Below are 22,689 nucleotides of genomic sequence, written 5' to 3'. Positions count from 1 at the left end.
CGATATCGGTTTTGTGAAAGCCCGCGAATGTTAAAATAAGCACAAATAAATTACACATGCCATAATATTACCTTATAATTTATTACTCACACAAATTTTAGTAAAATCTCATTTCGGTCGGAAGATTATTTTTGATTAATTATAAATTATTGAGTTTGGTATGGATTATAATATTATTATACCTATGTTATGTTTTATAGACATTATTTTAAATAGTTTCCCACAATAAATTATCATTATTACGACAAACGGCGTGTTAAGTTAAACAAATTCTTTCAATTTATTAAAGTGGTATTTATTGAGATCGACTTTAATATCTACTTATACAACTAAAATCATAATAACTGCTCGCACGTGGATACACTCCACGTTATACCGCTTTGAATTTAAGTCCAACAGAACCAATTGTATGTTATTAGGGTCATAGATAGGCCTATGATTAGATTAAATATTAAAGTGTAAAGACCTAATATCATAATTAGGTAAATGCAAAAACATTTTATGTGTCAAGTGTCAGATTTTTATGCGATTTTGAAATTTGCTTATAATATCGAAAAATAACAGAGTCCTAGTTCTTGCAATTATGTTTAAAAATAGGTCAATTCATTATAATATTTAAGCTAACAAAACAATATTTTATTGGTTCTGCTGAACTCAAATTTTATGTCTTACGTTTGTAAGACAGAGATAACACATGCATGAGTATGCGTCTTGTTGAGGAGATTGCAAATGTTCACTTTTTTAAGAGCTCAATATAGGCAATTTTCTATGTGCTTGCGTTTGGGTCTTGTAAATATGTGTGTTGTAACTAATAAGTACAAGTAATTGTTTGTTTGTGTGATTCTATCGTTCCAATTTTAGTATTTATACTGCCGAAGTAGTTAGTATAGTGTAAAAGAATTTTGAGAATGCACCCATATGCGCATGTACAAGCCGACACCGCAACGTTGCACAAACGAACGGTAAGATAGCCTATTTCTTAGACTTATAAACCTTAAGACTTATATAAATACTGTTTATACATAAATATTAACTATACTAGTACTAAAATTTTAGAATCATAATTAAAAATTGAAACATATTCTATGATAACTCTGAGAAGCAGTAGAAAAGGAAATCCTGAAGACGTAACTAAAAAGAAATTGAAAAAGGGTAATAGCGTATGGAATATTGAAAAAAAAAAATTTATATTTCAAAATAGAACGATAAACGTCACGTCACTACTATCACTATAGAGTATCCTCCACAAATAGTCACATCAACCAACTAAATATGAGCAACAAAAGTCAAAACATATTTATATCGTAAAATGTAATGAGAGAATTATAAAAGTTGATAGATGGTTAGTTATAACAGTGCATCCGGAAAAACGTGTAAATGGTAGAAGGAAGTTACAGTTCATTTTTATATTATATTGCTGTATGGGACACTTAATATATATAAATATGTTAAAAAAAAATTAGAGCTGGAAACATTCAAGCATTTCTGAGACATTTTAATTTAAGATTTAATCTCTCAGCTCTCAAAGGTTACAAATTACGAAATTTCTATAGCAAAAAGGAAGCACCTGAATATTTACGAGGGAGGTCATATTTTTAAGAAAACAAACCCATTCTACCGGGTTGCAAGAGCAAAAATATTATAAAAAATGTCTACATTACTACAGTCTGTGGACATCAAGCACAAAACACTAACATGACTTCAATGTAAAAGTTGTGCTGTCTCTTTATGCTCAGGAAAATATTTTGAAGAGTACCATAAATCAAAATAATAATTAAATATTTTTATATTTTATATATATTACAATTCTTGTATTTGAAACTGCTAAACCAGAATGTAATAGTTATTTTATTAAGCTAAATTTAATGTTAAAGAATAACGCTATTTTATTATTTTTTATATCAGCAATGTATTTGATTATGTAATTGATATATGTGTTAACAAAAATAAGTATAAAAAATGTTAATACTGCTATAAAATTAATTTGATGATTTCGACAAAATATGCATATTAAAAATGTTTATGTATAGAGACATTAATGCAATAGCAGTAATGAAAAAGTGACATTTTGTAACACACTTGTAAAATTAATTGGTATTTCTAACTGTTTTGATAACGTGTTAAATAACTAACCATTTGAAATATTTCCTTAATTATGCGCTTATTAAAATTATCGTTTTTGAAATTGTATGTAATTATTACACGTATTATATTTATAAATACCGTATTTTCAAATACTTTTATCTTTTAATGACATTGAAGTAATGGAAATTAAATATATTTTTCTTTCAAATGAAGACTTCTCTTTCTTACTATAAATTTTCTTTCGAAACTCGAATGTCTGAATGACTTGTTTCTGAGTTATTAAACTTTACTTATGCAGTGTACATAACATAAAATGTATTGTATTATAATAAAATTAAAATGTATGGGAGCTACGGTAGTTGTACTGCATATATCACAAAATGGGTGTATGCAATAATAAGTTTCAAATACATAGGTATATTACTCGAGAACGTTTAAAAAAGTGTAAGCAGTTAAATGATTTTGAAAAACTGTTGGAAAAAATGTAGCCTAACGTCTGATAACGTTACGTTTAAGTTGGACTATGATTGAAAATTTCAAAAATCAGAATTTGAATAACATAAAAAATAATTTATTCAAAGGATGAAATGGGCTGGGGGATGCTCGGTGAATTAGATTGTACCTGTATTCGAAATACTTAAGTATATCATAATATATCAAAATAAATGTATTATACAATATAATATATAGGCACTTTGGTACTATAAGCGTACCCCAAGTGAACATATTGCGGCGAGCGTTCGCGTTCCGCTCGATGGTAAATTTTTCTGGTCCCCTCACCGCTGACCGGTATTATAAAATAGACACACGTGCACGCTCGTATATGCATACCTATATGTAATATATATAATATTATAGACACACATCGGCAGTGGTTTTAAGATAAAGCTATGGGAACTTGGGGCATTAAAAACGCGTTGTCAAATGTATTTACGGCAACAATAATATTGTTGCGTAAGCGACATAGGTATATTCATAGTTTTTCCCCACCGAAGGCGGTTTTTACTTCTTTATTTTGCATATATACGCACATACACACACGATATATATATATATATATAAGTATACATAGATATACGAAAATACTCGCACACGTCGTTAGACAATAGAGTTATGTAAATATATACCAGAGACCTTTATATATGTGTAAAACGAGTTTTTTGTTTGGCATATTCGGGGGTTTCGTCACTCATCGTCGGCACTCGACAACGTACACATTATAATATAGTCGTCTCTCATCGGCAATATATACTAGGTACATAAAATATATAGTGTATGTACATAGATATACACACGATATGTATATTATATTGCATTACATATATTGGCGAAATTAGGGGGGTGCTTGGGGGTCGCTAGTTCAGTTTAAGCGCCCGCGGTAACCGGATTGTTCCCAAAATGTTTAGTAATCTTTTTTTAAAGATACTAAGTATAGTCACGGATCCCATCTCCCTATGCCCGCCCCAAAAAAAGGTAAAATAAAAAAAACTTATAAACTCGAACTCACTAATATATGTATACTGTATACTATATACTGATGGTTAGAACCAAACAATTACATAACCCAGTATACAGATGATGGATGCCAATATAAGTTCATGTAATGGTATTATAAATAACTAAAAGTGTAAATCTTTGTACACTATTTATTTTGATCTTAAACCGATATTATTAAATATTGTTATCATTAATATTGCTGTGTTAGTGCAAGTCCACGATGACGGGATAAAATGCGTAGGTATTCACTTAACTCGGATACTTTATATAAAGAATAAGTAACAAAAGAAACAAAAGAGAATTAAGGAGCTGAATTTGAATTACAACGATGTAAACTGAGTCATTGTGTGGACAGATTAAATTATTCAGAAAACAAATACTTTAGGTGATAGCTATTTGTAAAAATCCAAAACCACTCGGCGAACCCCCCGGGGTCGCACGGACGACCAGTCAAAAAACCTCCGGACTAATACCGATTATTATTGGATCGTCGTCGTTTGCCGGTTACGCAAAATAAAAACCCCAGTCGATTGTATTTATCGGTTTTCCCCTAAAATCGTTTACCCATTGTTATACGCGAACGGTTTCGGTGGCGCGCGAGTAATCTCTACCGAAAATATAATAATAATATGATCTATATATTACGACACGTGTCACGTGTACAGTCAAAAGGATTTGACGGTTTTGCAGAGCGCCGGCGACGTTTATTACGCCTCACGGTAATATTATATAGCTGCCGATGGCCGACGAGCACCGCGCGCAGTATATGTATGCCTGTATGCAGCGTAATACGCACATTATCATATATTATTATTGTTACTATTATTATTATATAGTTTTAATTCGTGACGTGTTTATAGCGTTCGCGGGGTTCGGAAATAATAATTTTATCTGTTACATTTCCTATTCGTATAATATTAAGTGTGCACCTGCGCAGCGCGGCCTACAGCGACGACGTTATTCGCACCAGTGGCAGTTGAATACGACTTCACAGATATAGGCCTCACCATACGTCATAAAACTTATTCTCACCGTCCACAATTATTTGCCGTGCGATTATAACATATTAGGTATAGAGGGTGTCCCGCGAGGATTTACCCATTGCAATATCTCCTGAAATAATGGAGATATCATAATTCTGGTGTTTTTTAATAAGATTGACGGGGACAAGAACTACAGATATGTCATGCTTCAATTTATTTTTATGTTCCGGTAAAAAATGTACTTTTTTATTTAATAATTTAAAAAAAAATTGAAAATAGCCATTTTTTAGAGTTTTTTTTCTGAAAATATTGGCGTTTTAACATTTTAATTTCATCAATTTCCTGATTTTTAATATTTTTTCTAGTTTCGAAAAAACTGCGAAATATTTAATACGATAGTGCCATAGTGGTATCATTGTATCAAACGCGTGGCCCCTGTGCTCGTACGGCTGGCGAACGGGTTTCAGTGTGGCTCGCAATAGAAGTCATATTTTATTTCTTCAACATTGTTAAATTTTTAAATAAAGTCAATAGCTATTGTACAAAATATCAATATGTAATAGTTAATATTTTATGGCTTGTTGGTAATTTGGGTATGGCATAGTCCGCAATTTAAATACCTAATTTAATGTTTCGATATTATTATCTTGTCCCATTTTTTGGCAAGACATAAACATAATAATAATTTCGCAGTTTTTTCGAAACTAGAAAAAATATTAAAAATCAGGAAATTGATGAAATTAAAATGTTAAAACGACAATATTTTCAGAAAAAAAACTCTACAAAATGGCTATTTTCAATTTTTTTTTAAATTATTAAATAAAAAAATACATTTTTTAACTTTTTTACCGGAACATAAAAATAAATTAAAGCATGACATGTTTGTAGTTCTTGTCCCCGTGAATCTTATTAAAAAATCAGAATTATGATATCTCCATTACTTCAGAAGATATCGTAATGGGTAAATCCTCGCGGGACACTCTGTATAGGTTGGTCGCTGTTTTGCACTTTCCGCCGGCATATCGTTGGGGTAATAATAATGACACTGAAATAATGCCATTACAGGAGTGAACACTTTACGTTTTGTATTTCATCGGACGTTAATAACAGGATTAGGCTCTAACCTTACGTCACGACCGTGGTTATCTAATAGAACAGACAACCGTGGTCACGATGTATCGTAGCCACGCGTATGGGTATATACGTATCTATAGGTAGATACCTACAGCGGATAGGTATATTGTCGAATTCGCTAAAAAAATATCTCCGCGTTTTTCCTAAACGGTGTTTCGTTGTGCAAAAGATCATGATCACATACAGCCGTCCGGTTTGCGGTGCAGATAATGCGTATAATATTAATAATATAATATAATATAATATACGATGTATTATTATCGTAATAATATGTATAATAACACGACGTTAGCCTGCTAAGTATATGGCTTAATAATAAAATATAAAACGTTTTATTGATTAAAAAACAATATTATATAATCGACCGTAACGTAGTGGCCGGTCGAGTCATATACGAAATAATATTATGTATGTATAGGATTCACCTGATTGGAAATTAGTCGCGGATTAAGCGTTTAAAAACGAGAAAACTAATTTCACTTGTGCAATTAGCAATAACTTTTGAGACGTGCAATAAACGTCTCGTGAAAGATACGAACGTTACCGTTTCTCGGAAAAGTGATCGACAACGAGTCGAAACCCGCGTAGTAATACGCGGTACCTAAAAATGTATCGTTCTGTTATAATGGCTATGAGGATTGCACTAGTCAACTGTTAGTTAACAGCGCTCAAAACCAAATCGATATTTTTTTTTTTTTTTTAAGTTTTAGGTGTCGGGTACGTTTATCAATTTTATGCAATCATATAATGTGATTGTCTTAGAGCGAACCACATAGACAACTCGTGTTCAATGGCACCAATTTAGTGTAGTAAGCATTGATAATAGAGTGAATTGATTTTTTATCAAATTTAAAGGTAAGAACACAATATTTCAAGCGTCGGCTTTATTTTTAAACAAAATGTAAGTTTGTATATTGTATAATATCACAAATTAAAAATGTATATACCTCGCTTAAGAATTAAAATATCGAAAAAAAAAAACGGTAAAAATCAACGCTCAAATTCAAATGTCTTAAACAGACGATTGTCTATAGATTAAAAATAGCATATAATAGTGCTATCAGTCCTTTAGAGGACGGTATAAAACCTTTATAGACATATTCATTTTCTGCAAGTTTTTGCACATTTTTGGTTTAATTGTTAAGATTGTTATATCTTACCACTTTAATTTAAAAACAATTACAATTTTGAAATGTCACAAAAATATTTACGTTAATATCTACACGTTCAATAAACAAATATATAAATATTACCTTTAAGGCTATAAGTATAAATTATTTGGTCTTAGACGTTTATTGTGTTAGTTGAATATTATATACAATATTTATCATAATTATTGTTGACTGATGATCATAGTATAACATAATTTGTCTGTATCAAAAACTAAATAAACTTGGGTTATCAAAAACCATTTTTATAGCTACTATTCGTCTCCTCGCGCTTGCCTTGTTTAAGCTATAGTATCAGCTTTATCCACCGTATATATAACAAAATATACTGTGACAAGATGTCAGGCTTTAATCATCACACCCACTATTGTCTTACGCAACACAAAAATACACAGAACGTTCTAGTGTGATAAATAAATATGTCTAAATTGATTGAATTTTTTTTCGGGCAATGCGTGTGAATTTGCTAACACATTTTTAAAGTCTTATTTTTATTATTTCATTTTATTATATCAAATCAAATAATAATCTCATCGCTTTTGATGACAGTGTACTACTGTGATTGGCCACTCAAAAGTTGAAACAATAGCCCATCAAACCTGACCTAACCTGTCCTTGACAATGGGACATTTAATTTATCTGCGCAATATACATAATATCCTGTGAAAACACAAAATCTATTTTCAATTGGTTTCATATAATTATAATATATATTTATATCTATAATCCATACTTACTGGCTACTGCAAACTGTTATCGATACGCGTAGGTAGAAGCGGTTATACAGGCATATCGGTTATAATACTTATAATTGTACCGTCGAGAATCAAGATATCTGTGCGGGGGTGCTATTGATTTATTCTCCTGTGATAGATAAATTCATTCATCTTAAGATATATTATACCACACATATGTATAATCTATTATTTATATTGGCTTGTCAAAATACTATAAACTAAAAAAAAAGTTGTAAAATAATTGTAACCGTCGCCCACACATTACACATTCGAGTAAAATACAAACAATATCGTTATTGGGTTTGAAAAATATTTTAACAAAGTATCGTATAATAAAAACTATGTTTTGGTAATAGAGATCGATATAGGTACATTTGAAATACATATCACGATATTATTATTTCGTTCACCTTCGGTTAACTTTCTATTTGTTAAACATTTAAAAGCGACTGTCCATATTAAATATCAGCTTTATGCGGTGGGTGCTAGTGAGTGTGACGGGAGTGGAAATCTCTAAAGATAAATGGGTTTGAGAGACAAAAAAAAAATATATGAATAAAATAACAGTCTATCGCGTTTATAAATAATTGCGTCTTTTTGGTTTGTGTTTGACGTAGAATATCGGCAAAATTTGGTTACAGGGCACGACATGCAACTAGCACCAACCCAATTTGGTTGATTTGGTTGCATACGATTTCGATTTTCGAGTAGCTGACACAGAAATTCCGTTTTCAAAAAAAAAATAAAAAAATAACATTATCGGTTTCGAAATCTTTATAATATAACAACAATACAGTTCTGTGCGGGTCGAATTTCGAGGAAATCACTAACGTATTCATATGAATAAGGTAAAAAAAAACTCCGTTCATTAAGAAAAAAAGGACAATTAGACGATTGTAGAAGAAGAAGAAGAAGAAGAAAAAAAAACCGTTTATTTCATTATTAAAAGCAGTAGGATAGTTTTCGAGGCAATAACAATAATAATAGGTAATAATAATAAAAAAAATAATAATAATAAATTCTCCGCCACCGATAACGGATGGTTCCCACGCGGGTGTTTGTGTAAATACTAAAAAGCATTTTTTTTAGCAATTATCCGACACTTTGACAGACTTCTGAGCTGTAATAATACATTACTTTATATTGTATTACTATCGACGCACATGAAATCCATTCCATCGTATACATACATTTGCGTGTGTGTGTGTGACTGTGTGTAATAAGCAAACGTATACCTATTATAGTTAGGTACATAATTTATTGATTAACCTTACTCACTACCATAATATGTACGATTAACAGAGATAACGAATGTAAATCTGTTATTCTAATAGTTCAAAGTATCGTGTCCGTTTCGTCTTATCATAACGTTCCAAATGTAGAACTAAATATATACGGTGATACTTACATTTACTTATTTATCAGACTATTTACATCGACTGTGAATTTTTTTTTTTTTACTTGTAATAAAGTATAAACAACAACAAAGAAGAAATTTAAAATTATTGTTGTTATTATTATTATTATTGAGTTGATTATTAAATAAAATATTATGTAAAATAGTATATTTAACATACAATAAGCATACAACAAGCATAACAATATACACACCGAGAAATAGGTATGAAACTGAAATATGTTTATTGTTGTATTTCAATAATACAATAATAAATTGATAATATTAGTATTTCGGAGTGAAAACATTTGTATGTCTCTTAAAATGTAGAATTGTTCATTTATTTTAACGGCATTTTGACGACGCACAACACTTTGTAACTATTTAATAGTTACTAATAAGTTATAATGCTAAATAGTAAAACTGTTAGGTATCTAAAAAATATTGTCGCATTTTATCTACACCACTCTACGGTCTTATAATATTATGGCAGCGGTAGCCTGGTAAATTATCAATACACCATAGTAGTCCATATATGTGTGTTGTGTGATGTGTTTCAAACGGTTAAAAATCAATTTATGTGAGATTTTAGTTTTTACCACTCACATATACATATATATATATATATATATATATATTATGCAATAACTAGTAGTTTAATAAATTAATAATAATAGGCGTTGTTAACCAAGTCGTTTTTCCCGTATTAAACATCATAATCGACGGTGATTTAAATATAATAAAAAATACTCGTATTAAAGTACAAAAGACGATAAAGAAGACTTTAAAACTATACAAGATATTACGTTCTAAGTTTTATTCTGTTTTAAAACCAATTATGTGAAAAACCGTGTTGCACTGGGGTAAATAATTTCAAATCAACACAGACGTCAAGTAATATAATAAAATGAGAAAAATTAAATAAGTAATGTTCAACACACGCATCGTTTAATAGGTACACACCTACGTGTAATACTGTTACGCGCCGTCTCGGGCAATAATAATATTATATTATCTATGGTGACAATAATAATAATAATAATAATAATAACAATACATTCAGACCCAATTTTATTTTCACACGTTTAATGCTCAACAATAATAATAATATTATGTAACTCGAGCCGCGAGGGCGTAATCGTCTGTGTTGGAGTGTATTTTTTTTTCTCCGCCGATCGAACAACTCGGAGTAACGCGTTATTATGATATGATTTTTTGATTTTGCTTCACACCAACAATTTTAATATATTGCGCGGTAACCGTATGCCCATTATAAATAAATATAATATTATTAGTTACAATGTAAATACGCGTTGTACAACGAATATATCATTATTATTATTAAATAGCCACAACTCGCAATTGCATAGCGCACTCTAGCGAAGAATTTTTGGTAGTTGCTACGTAAAAAACATCAAAATGTAGATAGTACTCCACTCTCTGATCTTAAATAGTATTATAAATTATAATATTATAGTGATAATTATTATTTTTGTTATGAGTGAATTATTGTAAATAATTTGTTTTTACACTTCGGCTTTGAACCATTATTCCAATAAAAACGGCACGACCTTTATCTGTGAAAAATGATGAATAATAATTTAACATATCAGTATATTATTACGTATATCTATAGTACAGAACACTATCGTATATGTAAAATATTTAACATTAAACTTGAAAATCATAACGATTAATTAAAATAATATGTTCACCGGATATATCACCCATGACCTTTATTTCGATATGTATAGCAGGTATCTAGATAGTAATACTCGTATAAAATTATATTATATTATTAAGATTTTGTATAAAAAATAATTTGAATAATATTTTTTTTAGATCATTTGTAATATATGATCTAAAAAAATGTAACAAACGATCTATTTGATTTGAATTTTTGATATAAAAGTTATTTATAGAATGTGTTTCAGGCTAAAATAAAATATAAAATAGGTAAGTATTAAATATACAGTTAAATAAAAAAACATTTATTCCATAAACTATACATTTTTAGGAATTTTCCATTGCTTCATGCTTGTATAGTTAAATTATATGAACCATATACAATATCAATATAAACCTTTAAAATATATAAGCTGTGTGGTATCAATGGCTTGAAATTACAATAATAATATTACACAGAGTGAGGTATTAGATAAACTGGTATAATATACAATGTTATTAACTAATTTAAGAACCACTGCTATTTATTGTTTAAATTTTATATTTATGTTTATCAATTGATCTATAATCCTTAAATCAGGGCTTGAAATCGATTTCAAAATCGAATTTAAATATCGATAAAAATCGTTAAAATTCTTCTAAAAAATCAAAAGTAATATCGAAATCGTGAATGCTTGTTAATGATTTTCAAAATTTCTATTAAAATTGATAAAAGTTAAAATCGATAATTTATATCAAAATCAAAATCATTACATAATCAAATCGATTTTAAATAAATGTAAAAAAAATTTTAATTTTAAATTCAAAAGTATACAAGCAAAAAGACATCAGGTCTATTTATATTTTATATTGTCCATAGGCACACTCATTGTTAAATTGGGTTATAACATTGACTATACATATTGCATATCGTGCACAATAGTGTGTACAGTAACAACTACTAATAATTAATAACTCATGTCTAATATTTTGTTTTCTGAGAATAGAATATTTACAGTATAGTATACATATTATAGGATAATACTATAATAGGAATCGGGGTTCGACGAGCGATTGTTGTTGACTTGTTGTTATTGCAAGTTTTATTTTGATAGGTACCTACACACGTTTGGCTTATTAAGTAAAATGCTTGGAAAAATATTTTTTCCAATATTGTACATTTTAAAATTAAACTATAATCGAAAAAAAGAAAATTATATTTAAAATCGAAATCATAATATAATTAAATCGATATTCTGCGTCAATAAAAAGATCACAAAACCACAAAATCAATATATTATTTTTAAATCGAAATCGGAAAAAAAAATGATATCGATAAGCAAAATTGAAATTATCATCGAAAATATTTATTTTGATTTCAAGCCCTGCGGTTTAAATAGCTAAATATTATATTGTATGCACGTCAGAAATCAGTCTCATCTATTTTAATAATAATATAATATTTGAGGGCCGCTGTTGTAATGCTATTGCGAATGTTGACAATCATCAGTAAATGTTAACATTCATAACCTAAATAAATTTACGAATATTGGCAAATTAAAAAAATGTGGACATTAATTAAGTAATATTAAATTATTAAAATGTAAATAACCATTTTTGCGAAAAAATCATAGGTTTGGTTTTAACATGGTTGATATACGTACTTATCTAACAAAATATATTAATAATACATGAAAAGCTATGTGTTTAATTGAACAATTGAGCTTCAATTAAATTAAGAATATATGTATTTGTAAAAAAATATATTATTAAAAAGAAAAAAAAACGAAAACGTTATAATAAATGGGCTTTAGTATTAGTATTATTAGTAACATTATTTATTAGAATCAGATAATATTAATGTTTTGAATTGTATAAAATTTCGCTAGTTTTACGATGCACTTCTTTTTGCCATTTGCAAAGTATACCCGAGTATACCTTCCCACCACCAAGTCCATATTTTTAATTAGAATAATATGCAATTATGAACGTAACTTAATATACAAATGAAAATATTACATCATTCATTAACATTTTAAACGACATGTCAAAACATTAGACAGTCCTATGGTATTGGTGTTTTAATCAGTTGGATGGTGGGTATGATACGATAATGATAATATTAATATGACGGATGGTGCTATTAATTATTATAATTCAAAATTAAAATTAAAATGACTGGTGTATATTTTAAAAATTCAAGATACCAGAATTTATTCTTCAATGAAATTCTGGTAAGTCAAACGTTATATTATTGTATTTCATCAAAACGTAAACACGTTTGACCGGCGGATTGGGTAGGCAATATAGAGGCAATCTTGTGTAGAATTCATAAGACGTATACACACATTATCTTATTGTAAAATACAAGTAGAGCCGATGTGGCAATGACAACTTATATAGTTGCAGGATTACTCAATATGATTAAATAATATACCCAAAGATTAAAATAGAAATTACAATAAAATATATGCAGACGATGCATCTTTAATGCTTCATTGAATTTGTTCAATATACTATAAATGTAATATTTTTGTTAACTGTTAAAGTAAACACAATTACAGTAACTATTACTAGTTTGTAACATTAAATCAAAGTCTATTACTAATGATTAAACTGTCCGTGTCATAGTTTTTTACCTTTGTTTTGTTTCGTTGTGAAAAAAATTGGTTTAGTTACTATTTCATTATTATATTGTTCCCTATTGTTCACGGTAAAAAGCTAATTCGTTTATTTTTAAAGCCATTTAATTTGATTTAATTTTTGTTCAAACTACTATAATAAAAAACAACCATTATTAACAATACAGGTGATTAAGTATTAATTTATTCATAGCGTGTTGTATACTTCTGCAGTATTGAACAGTAGCGTTATTTATTTATTTATTTTTATTTTATTTTTTTTGGGGGGGGGGATAATAGGGGGTGTCGTATGGTAGCTGCTCTCTTTACATTTAAAATAGCCACAGCGACTAGCCTGACAATATTAAGTCTGAGTAATCCGTTAAAAAATACGAATAAGGCATTAATGTACATATTTTATTAGTTTAATTAGTTTAAGTGTATTTTTATATTTATTATGTATTATAATATTCAGTTGTAAACGGAAGGCTTAGTGAGATTTTTGTTTTTACAGGTAAAAAAACGTAAAGTCGGAGTTTATCAGTCATAACACTTATGTTTTTGGAATACATTTTTAACAATGTTGGAGTTTTAAGTCAAACGTAATAGGTGTCGATTATTGTCACGCATTAAAAAGTTAACGTTAGTACAACGTATTGTGTAAGCAAAAATTTTGGGAAAATCGTCTTTAGAATTCAATAAAGTATATTGCATATTATACAGCGTTGACAGAGGTAAATAATTTATAAAAGTAAAAAATAATTATTTTATTATATCAAAAAAATGTATTGTAGAATGTTCCAAACTTGTTGTAAGTGATTATTTAATGTACCATATGTATACAGTGGTTATAAAATTATAAAGGCCGAGTATTGCTTACGTATTTCAGGTGTGATCGAAGTTTATACTATTTAATTTATATTTGGATATATGTTTTTAAATTAATAATATGCTGATTATAACTATAATGGAGTTATATAACAAAAGACAATTTGAGTGGATTAAAATAAATTAAACATCTGAATGTTCTGAGTATTACTATTGAGTGACTTCTCTATTCATGTTTTTTTCATGTTATTACTACATTACGCACGTATGCCTATTATAAACTTTAACACTGATTGTATATAGGTATTCAAATAAATGTTAAAAAAAATCTGAAGGTAGACTAATCTATTAAAAATCGGCTTGATTAAATTAATAAATTGACAAAATATTAATGAATCTTTGATGAATTTCAATTTTTAATAATCAACGAAAACTTATCGCTATATAGGATTGATGATTAAAAAGTTCACGCATAAACAACTTTACTATTCAAAATTATAGTTTCGAACGATTCAACCAAATAAAATATGCATATTTTTAATTATCTAGTATTCTAGTTGAATTGGTAACGAATTCTACGTAGCATGTTTTATGCATTTGTAGTTAACAGGAATTGTGGAAATCACAAATCAAATAATAATATGTCAAACAAGTGACAATTATTCTGTCATTGAACTTTGAGTTATTATTTTACCATACCGATGTCCAAGTAACCGTTATGGTACCCTAAACACATGTTCGCATAACACACATTACAACGAAAAACTTCATCGTACTGTGAACATGACAACATCTTTTATAGTGGCCTTAAGGTCATTTTTAGTGTTATCTAAAGTTTTTGGAATCATAAGCATTACGTCTACATTTGAATCCGGATTATTGATCAAAACATCGAATATTATGGTTTATAATTGCCTAGAAGTAACGCGAATGATCGTATTGATATGTTTTACGTACATTTTCCACGTAAATAATATGTTTATACTCCGGGACTTGGTGTTGTTCAATTTTTGGTCTATAGTTGTCCTGGCGAGAGTTAACGAATTTTGGATCATCAAGTATTATTGCACATTATTTATTATTATTATTATTATTATATGTTACAAATAAGACATTCATAGCTATTAATTATTGCTATCTATCTTTCTATTATTTTATTGGTAAGTTGTTAAATTATACGGTTTAAATTGTTTATAAAACGAAAAAAAAATAGTAATATAATAGTATTACAATATTAGTATAAAATATATGAAAGTAACTATTTAAAATTTACCAATAATTACGATATATTATAATAAATATGAAATTAATTAATAGGTACAATCTTATATACAATCGTGTTTTAAAGATGCTGGAGTGGTGCGAGTTCTTTTAACTAAAGTAATGAACTATGCAGCTATGCATAGCATTTTCCAGTAACTTGAGTGGTAATATATTTTAATGTTTTGGAGGGTTTAGTGCACATTTTCATTTCGTATCACCCATACAAATAATTTGCTGATATTCTTAGTACTTTATTTTGAACGGAAATATAATAATCATGATTTAACAATACGTCGTGTATAACATTTAAAACGCCTATTTGAAAATCATAATAATATTATGACCTACTCATCATATCATAATTTACAAAACGAATAATATTTAAAACGTACAGAGTGTGAAACATAATAAAATTGTTTATATCATTTAAATGATAGGCTAACATATCATAAATATATACCAGATTAAATATAATAATTATCGGGCGAATTTTCGCACGCATGTTATAATATCCATTATATGGTTAATTTCAATAAAAAAAATCTTTTATCACCGATGAAAGGGATGATTCACATTGTAAGGTCAGGTAGAAACTCAGGTGACAACGGAGTACAAGGTGTGTGTTTTTCCCGTGTGCCATCAGAGAAAATGGACGAATTAAGGTCTCTGACACCAAAGATAAAGCAAGTTCCTTGGAAACGCACAGGTATTTGATGAAGCCATCAGCCACTTTCTGGTGGCTGTGGCCATGTCGTATTTTTCACCATTGCACGAGCATCAGTCACATAAACAACACCTCCCAACACCGGATATTGCGAGTGACAACTGTACCTCATTAAATTAGTGTTATGTTTATTTGGATTCAAGTGTTTAGCAAGTTCACCTAAATGTATTATTTAATAACTTATTATTAAAGCCGCGAATCAGGTAAGGTGCATGATTAGGTTTAATATACTTTATTTTATATAATTATTATTTATTTATAAGTTCTATAGACGGTATACTTGATCGTATTCTCGAATACATGACCCAAAAGCTTTCCTAACATCGGGAGGAAAGTATTTAGGTAAATTTGATATTAGTATTTGGTACCTAGGTGGTTTTATTCTTTAGCACAAAAAATGTTGGAAATGATCCGTAGACCCGTACCCATTACCAAGGCTATAGCATACTTTTAACCTTTTAAAATTGTATTATTTCTTTTATTTCTATTGTTATGTTATTAGAATTTTATTAACTGTTTTAGAATGATCAACGGAATAATCGAATTTGACAGAAAAGTCGATGGACTTCCACTGACGGTATTGGGAGAACTAACTTGTTCGACGACGAGATACAATTGGAATATATTTTTGGCCGTGGTACTCATGTGTTACATCAGTCTTCAAATATGTTCATTGTTGCTGTGGCCGCCGGCAAGATTTGACTTCAGCACCGTCGTTAAATATTTTTTTGAGATGCCATGCATCACGGAGTTCGTGATTTTCGCCACGTCGTACTTTTATCTCCACAATTTGGGATATAGATTTAACATATTGAATAGTTTTTGTAAGCGGTTACTTGACGGACTTGTTACCACCACCGACACACCGACACAATCCGAAATCTCTAATTTCATAGAAAATATACGGTTACTACACGCTGAACTGTGTGAATTGTTGCGTACCTTTAGTTCGGGCTACGGTGTGGTGTTGTTGTTTTTCTTTGTGTCCAATTTTTTGGATCTCTTGCGGTATTTATACTATTTATTACACATGTCCAGATATTTGTCGTCCAAAAATAATGCTTACTTTAGCACTTTAAACAGCTTAATGACCATTGTGATTTGTTCACAAAACGTCATCTTCGTTTTGATTTTACTAATTTCTGTAACTTGGATAAATAAAAAGGTAATATAATAAAAATAAAAATAAAATAATATGTTCCTATTTTTTTTTTATTTTCAGAAAATGGAAATAGTTTCATTTCTAAGATTAATACATATTTCAAAACTACCATTTGGTACTAAGTCGCAAGTAATTATAATTGTTGTCCAGATTATAAAAATGAAAATAATATATTTACAATAATAATAATTGTTTTAATATAACCTATATGAACTCTTTGTTTTAAATATAATTTATTTATAATTTTTTCTACTAGATCAAAATGTTTATGAATCAATTATCAACTTACGAATGTGATCAAATTACAGCTTATGGTATTTTTCCTATGGATTTGCGATTTATATTATCAGTAAGTGCCTATTAATTATGTATTAGTATTTGAGGTTCTGCCTTAATGTAGAGTAATATCTAGTAATAATCTTATTGTAAGATATGTTTATGTATATATTTCTTGAACTAGTACCAATAGTACGATAGTAGTACCATTGTATCGAACATTTACTCCGCGTGCTTGTTTGGCCGGCATACGGTTTCAGTTTAAAACTAGAAAAATATTTAAAATCAGCATATTAATGCAATTAAAATGTAGAAACGTCAATAATTTCAAAAAATTAACTCTACAAAATAGCTATCTTCAATTTTTTGAAAATCATTAAATAAAAAATGTAAATGTAAATTTTTTATCTAAAGATCAAAATAAATTATAACATGAAATATTTGTAGTTCTTGTCCCAGCGAATCTTATTAAAAATGTAGAATCATGAATGTCTCCTTTATTTTAGGAAATATTGCAATGTGTAAATCCTCCCTGGAAATTCTGTATTATTACAGTGTTTGTCGATTGGTAAACTAATCAAAAACAAGACACATTATTGTAAATATAATTTATTATTATTTTATAACTGTATATATACAATGTGTAACGGATCAAATCAGGCACAAATAATACACAATATTATGTTTTAAGTTAACAATTTACGTAAAATAGGTCTAAAGAATTTATATAATTTTATTGTTGCAGTTCCTCTTAATAATCACGACAACTTTGGCCACATCGTTACAAATGAAAGAACATCCATATTTGGTTAAATTTAACAGAGCGTACCATTCATATTTAAAGTTCGAATACTTACATTTGCACGAATAAGTATAATAAGTATATAACGTCTCACTTAATCACGTATAATATTATTTGATTTATTATAGTTTAATGTTTATACTGTTTATAGCATCAACTTATTCTTACTCGGATATTTTAATTATTATATTTTTTACACGATTATAAGTACTTATGTTTGAAATTTTGTTTTCGACAGGTATCTGAACGTATTGGATTATATCACGTCATGTCATATCATAAAGATTAATTTATTATTGTGAGTTATACTTTAAGGCTTAAGCACCTACGTAAGTGTGTTTTTAGTATTGTATCGTTTTTTTGTAAATAAATAGCATTTGTTATAAGTAATATTAAATGGAAATTCTTATTATGGTAATTTATAAATATTCAACTTCTAAGGAACACTTAAGAAATTATACATTTAATGATGACCATACATTTGAATTATAAAATATTTAACAGTAACACTCGTCACCGTTGTGGAAATATTAAGGACATTAATTATTATACGCATTATAGGTCCTATTAACAATATTATAATATATTAGTTTTGTATAGTAAGTTATAATTCACATAGAATATAGCCGTTCGTTCAATATATTATTACTGTTATAATATATCGTTTGTTCATAAGACGTATATTTTATCATAATACTGGTATGTGTAAATATTTTTACGAACGATAGACGCCACGCGCGGTGCGTTTTGAAAAGTGACATCGTTCGCACGACAGTCGGTCTGTGTTTGAAACGGAATGTTAATGTTCTGATCGATATCTCATCGCCGTTATACATTTAATGCGTGTTCTATAACTTGATGGTGGAAATCGGATGTACCGCCGCCGCGCTTGACGGTCTCTTTATCGGCTCATCCTTCTGCTTCCGTCCCTCGACACTGTGCTTCATACCGTACGACACGTATATGAACAGCCCGATCATCAGCCAAATGCCGAAACGGATCCAAGTGTGTACGTCGAGTTTCATCATCAAGTAAACGTTCAACGGGATGCTCATGCACGGTATCAGCGGGACCAGCGGCACCTGTGACAACGGGACGACAGGCTGTTTCAAATTATTGAGTATACGAAAATACATTTATACCTATGCATAATAATGGCTAAGAAACACTACAAGTTTACTAAACATACCGTAAGACTTTTTTAAAATTATTTTTCTTATATATTCCTACATTTTATATTTTAATTTTTTTAGATTGAGTGCTTATGTCTGTACCCTTGCATAAATAATGAATATTATCAAGACGACGATGGACATCAAGTAAACGTTCAACAAGATGCTCATGTACGGTATTAACGGACCAGCGGGACCTGCATAATAATCGATATTGATAATCGTTATGTTATCGATGTCCGTGCATGATTATTAAATAAACCGTTTTTGTTTTTTTGTAATCAAATATTGTTGAAGCTTTATTAAATATTAAAAATTATAATATAGTTCACTTTGAACGTAGAAAATTTTATGTTCCCCTAACAAGTTGCGGTCAACTACTACGTGCATTTGAAGTATCAGATTTTGAATTGATCTATTTACAACTAAATATTTAAAAAAGATGTATACTCTCGAACTCACTATCAAACTTCAATGGTTGATTGTTACTGTCCAGTAACGTTTAAATAGAAAATAGTTAAATAATAAGTTATTATCCACCAAGTTCTAAGATTGAGAAACTGAGTACTGAAGAAAAATTATGTCGTATAAATCTTAACCTTTTTGCAGCAACATTTCATCGCTAACGGTAAATGTTTGAAAATTAATTGTTTTTTTATACATAATATTATAATTTTAATGTTTTATTTTAATTATATATTTCCATTACAGAAGTTATCCACATTTCTCAATCACCATATTATATGGCCATACACTTTAATACCGAGAAGAAAAATGCTGTACACGATTTTGAAAATGACTTGATAAATGCCCCACAATCCACTTACTTATAAAATTTACTAATAATACTCATCAAAATATCAAAGTATATGGGATTTCAACAAGATACCTATGAATAAATTCATTTCAATATCAGATAACTAATGTCTAATATGATTCATTAAAACATTGTAACATAAAAAAAACAATTTTAAATTTTAATAAATAAATAAAATTCTACAATATTATCGGACAATATAAAAAAATGTAACTCACTCACCCATATAAATTCATTAAAAAAAAATATTTGTTATGAGTCTGTCTATAATTTTTTTTGTAGTAGCCAAAGTATTATTTTTTTTTAAGAATTTTAAAAGAGTTGCTATGTTTTATTTCTAACGGTAATATATTGTAAAATTTTGAACTGATATATAAGTATGTGATATATGTGTGTTAATTTTTCGCGCATAGTTGGTACTTTGATATTAGATATTTTTCGAAAATTACTCCCGTGTTCGGTTTTAAAAGTTAGGTTATTTTTAATTATATAAAGTCCTGAAGATTTATAAAATAATTTATTGTTTATTGGTAATAGATTCATATCGTTGTATAAGCATTTTGTTTGATATCTTGAGTCTTTTTTTAGAATAATTTTTAGAATTTTATTTATTTTTTTATTTTTTAATGGATCAATAGTTGTTTCATATGTATATCTCCACACATATAAATACCATTATTAATTATGGATTCTATTAATGTTTGATAAACTACTCTAATTTTCTTAAATTCTAATAATATATCTGTTATATTTTTAAATGCATACATTGTTTGTTACAAATTTTATATGATCATTCCATTCGAGATTATTACACATTTCTATTGTTCTATACCTAAATACTTGCAGTTTTTGACTATTTTTACAAATGTATGGCATGTATATGCATTTTGATTTAAACACGCAATATCGTGTGTACATAGACTTGTTTTATTTGGTTGATTCGAATTAAGTACATTTTTTGGGGTATATTGGTATTGTGTATTATGTACCACCAGGCTCCTACGTAAGGCGGTTGGCCTAGGATGGCAAGTCAATATATAGTGAACGATCGTACAAGGAGCGGGTGACCAATATCATAATGAACAAACCAATTTAGTTTATATGCACCGTCGTGCTACAAGTATATATATATATTGTAATACTCGTGTAAAATACACACACAATATGAATAATAATAATAACAATAAATACGGCCGCCCAAACAAGAGAAACAGTAAAATATAATAATTGACAATTTGGCAATAAGCAATAATATTGGACGCGATTGATATCACAGGTATCACGGGTAGTATACAAAAACTGCTAATCTCCGCCGACGGCCGAGTCGCTCGCAGTGTGACCACTAAACTGGCTGCGCGTAATAATTGGACCTGATATCAATCTATTTTAGGTGACAGGTCGTTGACACACAAATTTGTGTGATATATTTTTTTTTTTTACGTACTTCGCGGATTTGTAATTGGGCAGGGGACGAAACGAAAGGTAATGATGACGTCCCGCACAACGACACAATAATAGTAGCGTAGACGACGCAACGACCTGGTAATTAATTAATACGCGGTACCAAACGTCAACGACTCACGCGGCCAAAAACGAGTAAATTGGCCCACGCACCACGCACAACAGCGGCGATATCCCGCGCGACAAGATATCGAATAGTAATTAAAGGGTCTGCAAACACCTTCAATAAAAAACACGTAAACGACGCCAAATGACGCGAAAAATGGCCCGCGACGAAAAAACGCGCACACGCGACAAAGGCGACGTCTCGTGCGACGATCGCCTAAGATCAGATGGCACATTGCGCGTAGGTGGATATCCACGGTTGTCGTACAATCAAGAGAGGAGGGGACGACGGACGAGCTTGCCGAGCTTATTGCATACAAAGGTCGTCGAACTTGGTCTGAAAACATAAACGATAATCATATTATATCTTGAACAATGTATATTTTTTCTAAGCTTAAACAAAAATTATGCTATTTAATTTTAAAGGTAAATACTAAAAATACATTAAATAGCTTATATATCCTTATAGATTTTTCCTTTGAAAAGAGTTAAGAGGAAATACATTTTTTTGTATCATTATCTGAAATATTTTAACAATATTTAAAACAACATTACAAATTACAACTATTGTTTATTCAATTATATCTTAAATTAAAAAAAAAGTAATTTAATCAATGTTGAATGTTGAACGTTTTACATATTTATTATTCTCATGTCATTAATAATGATATATTATCTACTAATCTGAATACCTGACCGGTGTATTCATGTTTAGAATGGAGATAGACTATAGATATAAACATGATATTTCACAGTAATGATAATATAATATAACGCGTAATGGTGCTATCA

At 29.1% G+C, this 22,689-nt stretch overlaps 1 protein-coding gene across 8 annotated transcripts in view; it reads left to right on the top strand.

Annotated features, from left to right (window-relative positions):
* Window positions 1–18,872, top strand: part of LOC113555049 — a 96,621-nt gene extending 77,749 nt beyond the window's left edge. For 2 of the 8 annotated variants that reach the window (XM_026959348.1, XM_026959347.1), the window contains exons 3-8: window positions 13,802–14,021; window positions 16,625–17,267; window positions 17,325–17,393; window positions 17,521–17,613; window positions 18,286–18,420; window positions 18,581–18,872. In XM_026959348.1, the coding sequence (XP_026815149.1) occupies window positions 16,626–17,267; window positions 17,325–17,393; window positions 17,521–17,613; window positions 18,286–18,411 (930 nt within the window). In that variant the 5' untranslated portion in view covers window positions 13,802–14,021; window position 16,625 and the 3' untranslated portion in view covers window positions 18,412–18,420; window positions 18,581–18,872. Of the gene's footprint in view, window positions 1–13,801; window positions 14,022–15,099; window positions 15,174–16,624; window positions 17,268–17,324; window positions 17,394–17,520; window positions 17,614–18,046; window positions 18,139–18,285; window positions 18,445–18,580 lie in introns of those variants that run through there. The other 6 variants (XM_026959349.1, XM_026959353.1, XM_026959354.1 and 3 more) reach the window with 5 other exon arrangements.
* Window positions 18,873–22,689: the final 3,817 nt, after the last annotated feature.

This window comes from Rhopalosiphum maidis, chromosome 2 (genome assembly GCF_003676215.2).
Source record: "Rhopalosiphum maidis isolate BTI-1 chromosome 2, ASM367621v3, whole genome shotgun sequence".
NCBI lineage: Eukaryota > Metazoa > Arthropoda > Insecta > Hemiptera > Aphididae > Rhopalosiphum > Rhopalosiphum maidis.
Note: the sequence above shows the minus strand (reverse complement) of the source record. Positions and strands in the feature narration are given on the sequence as shown.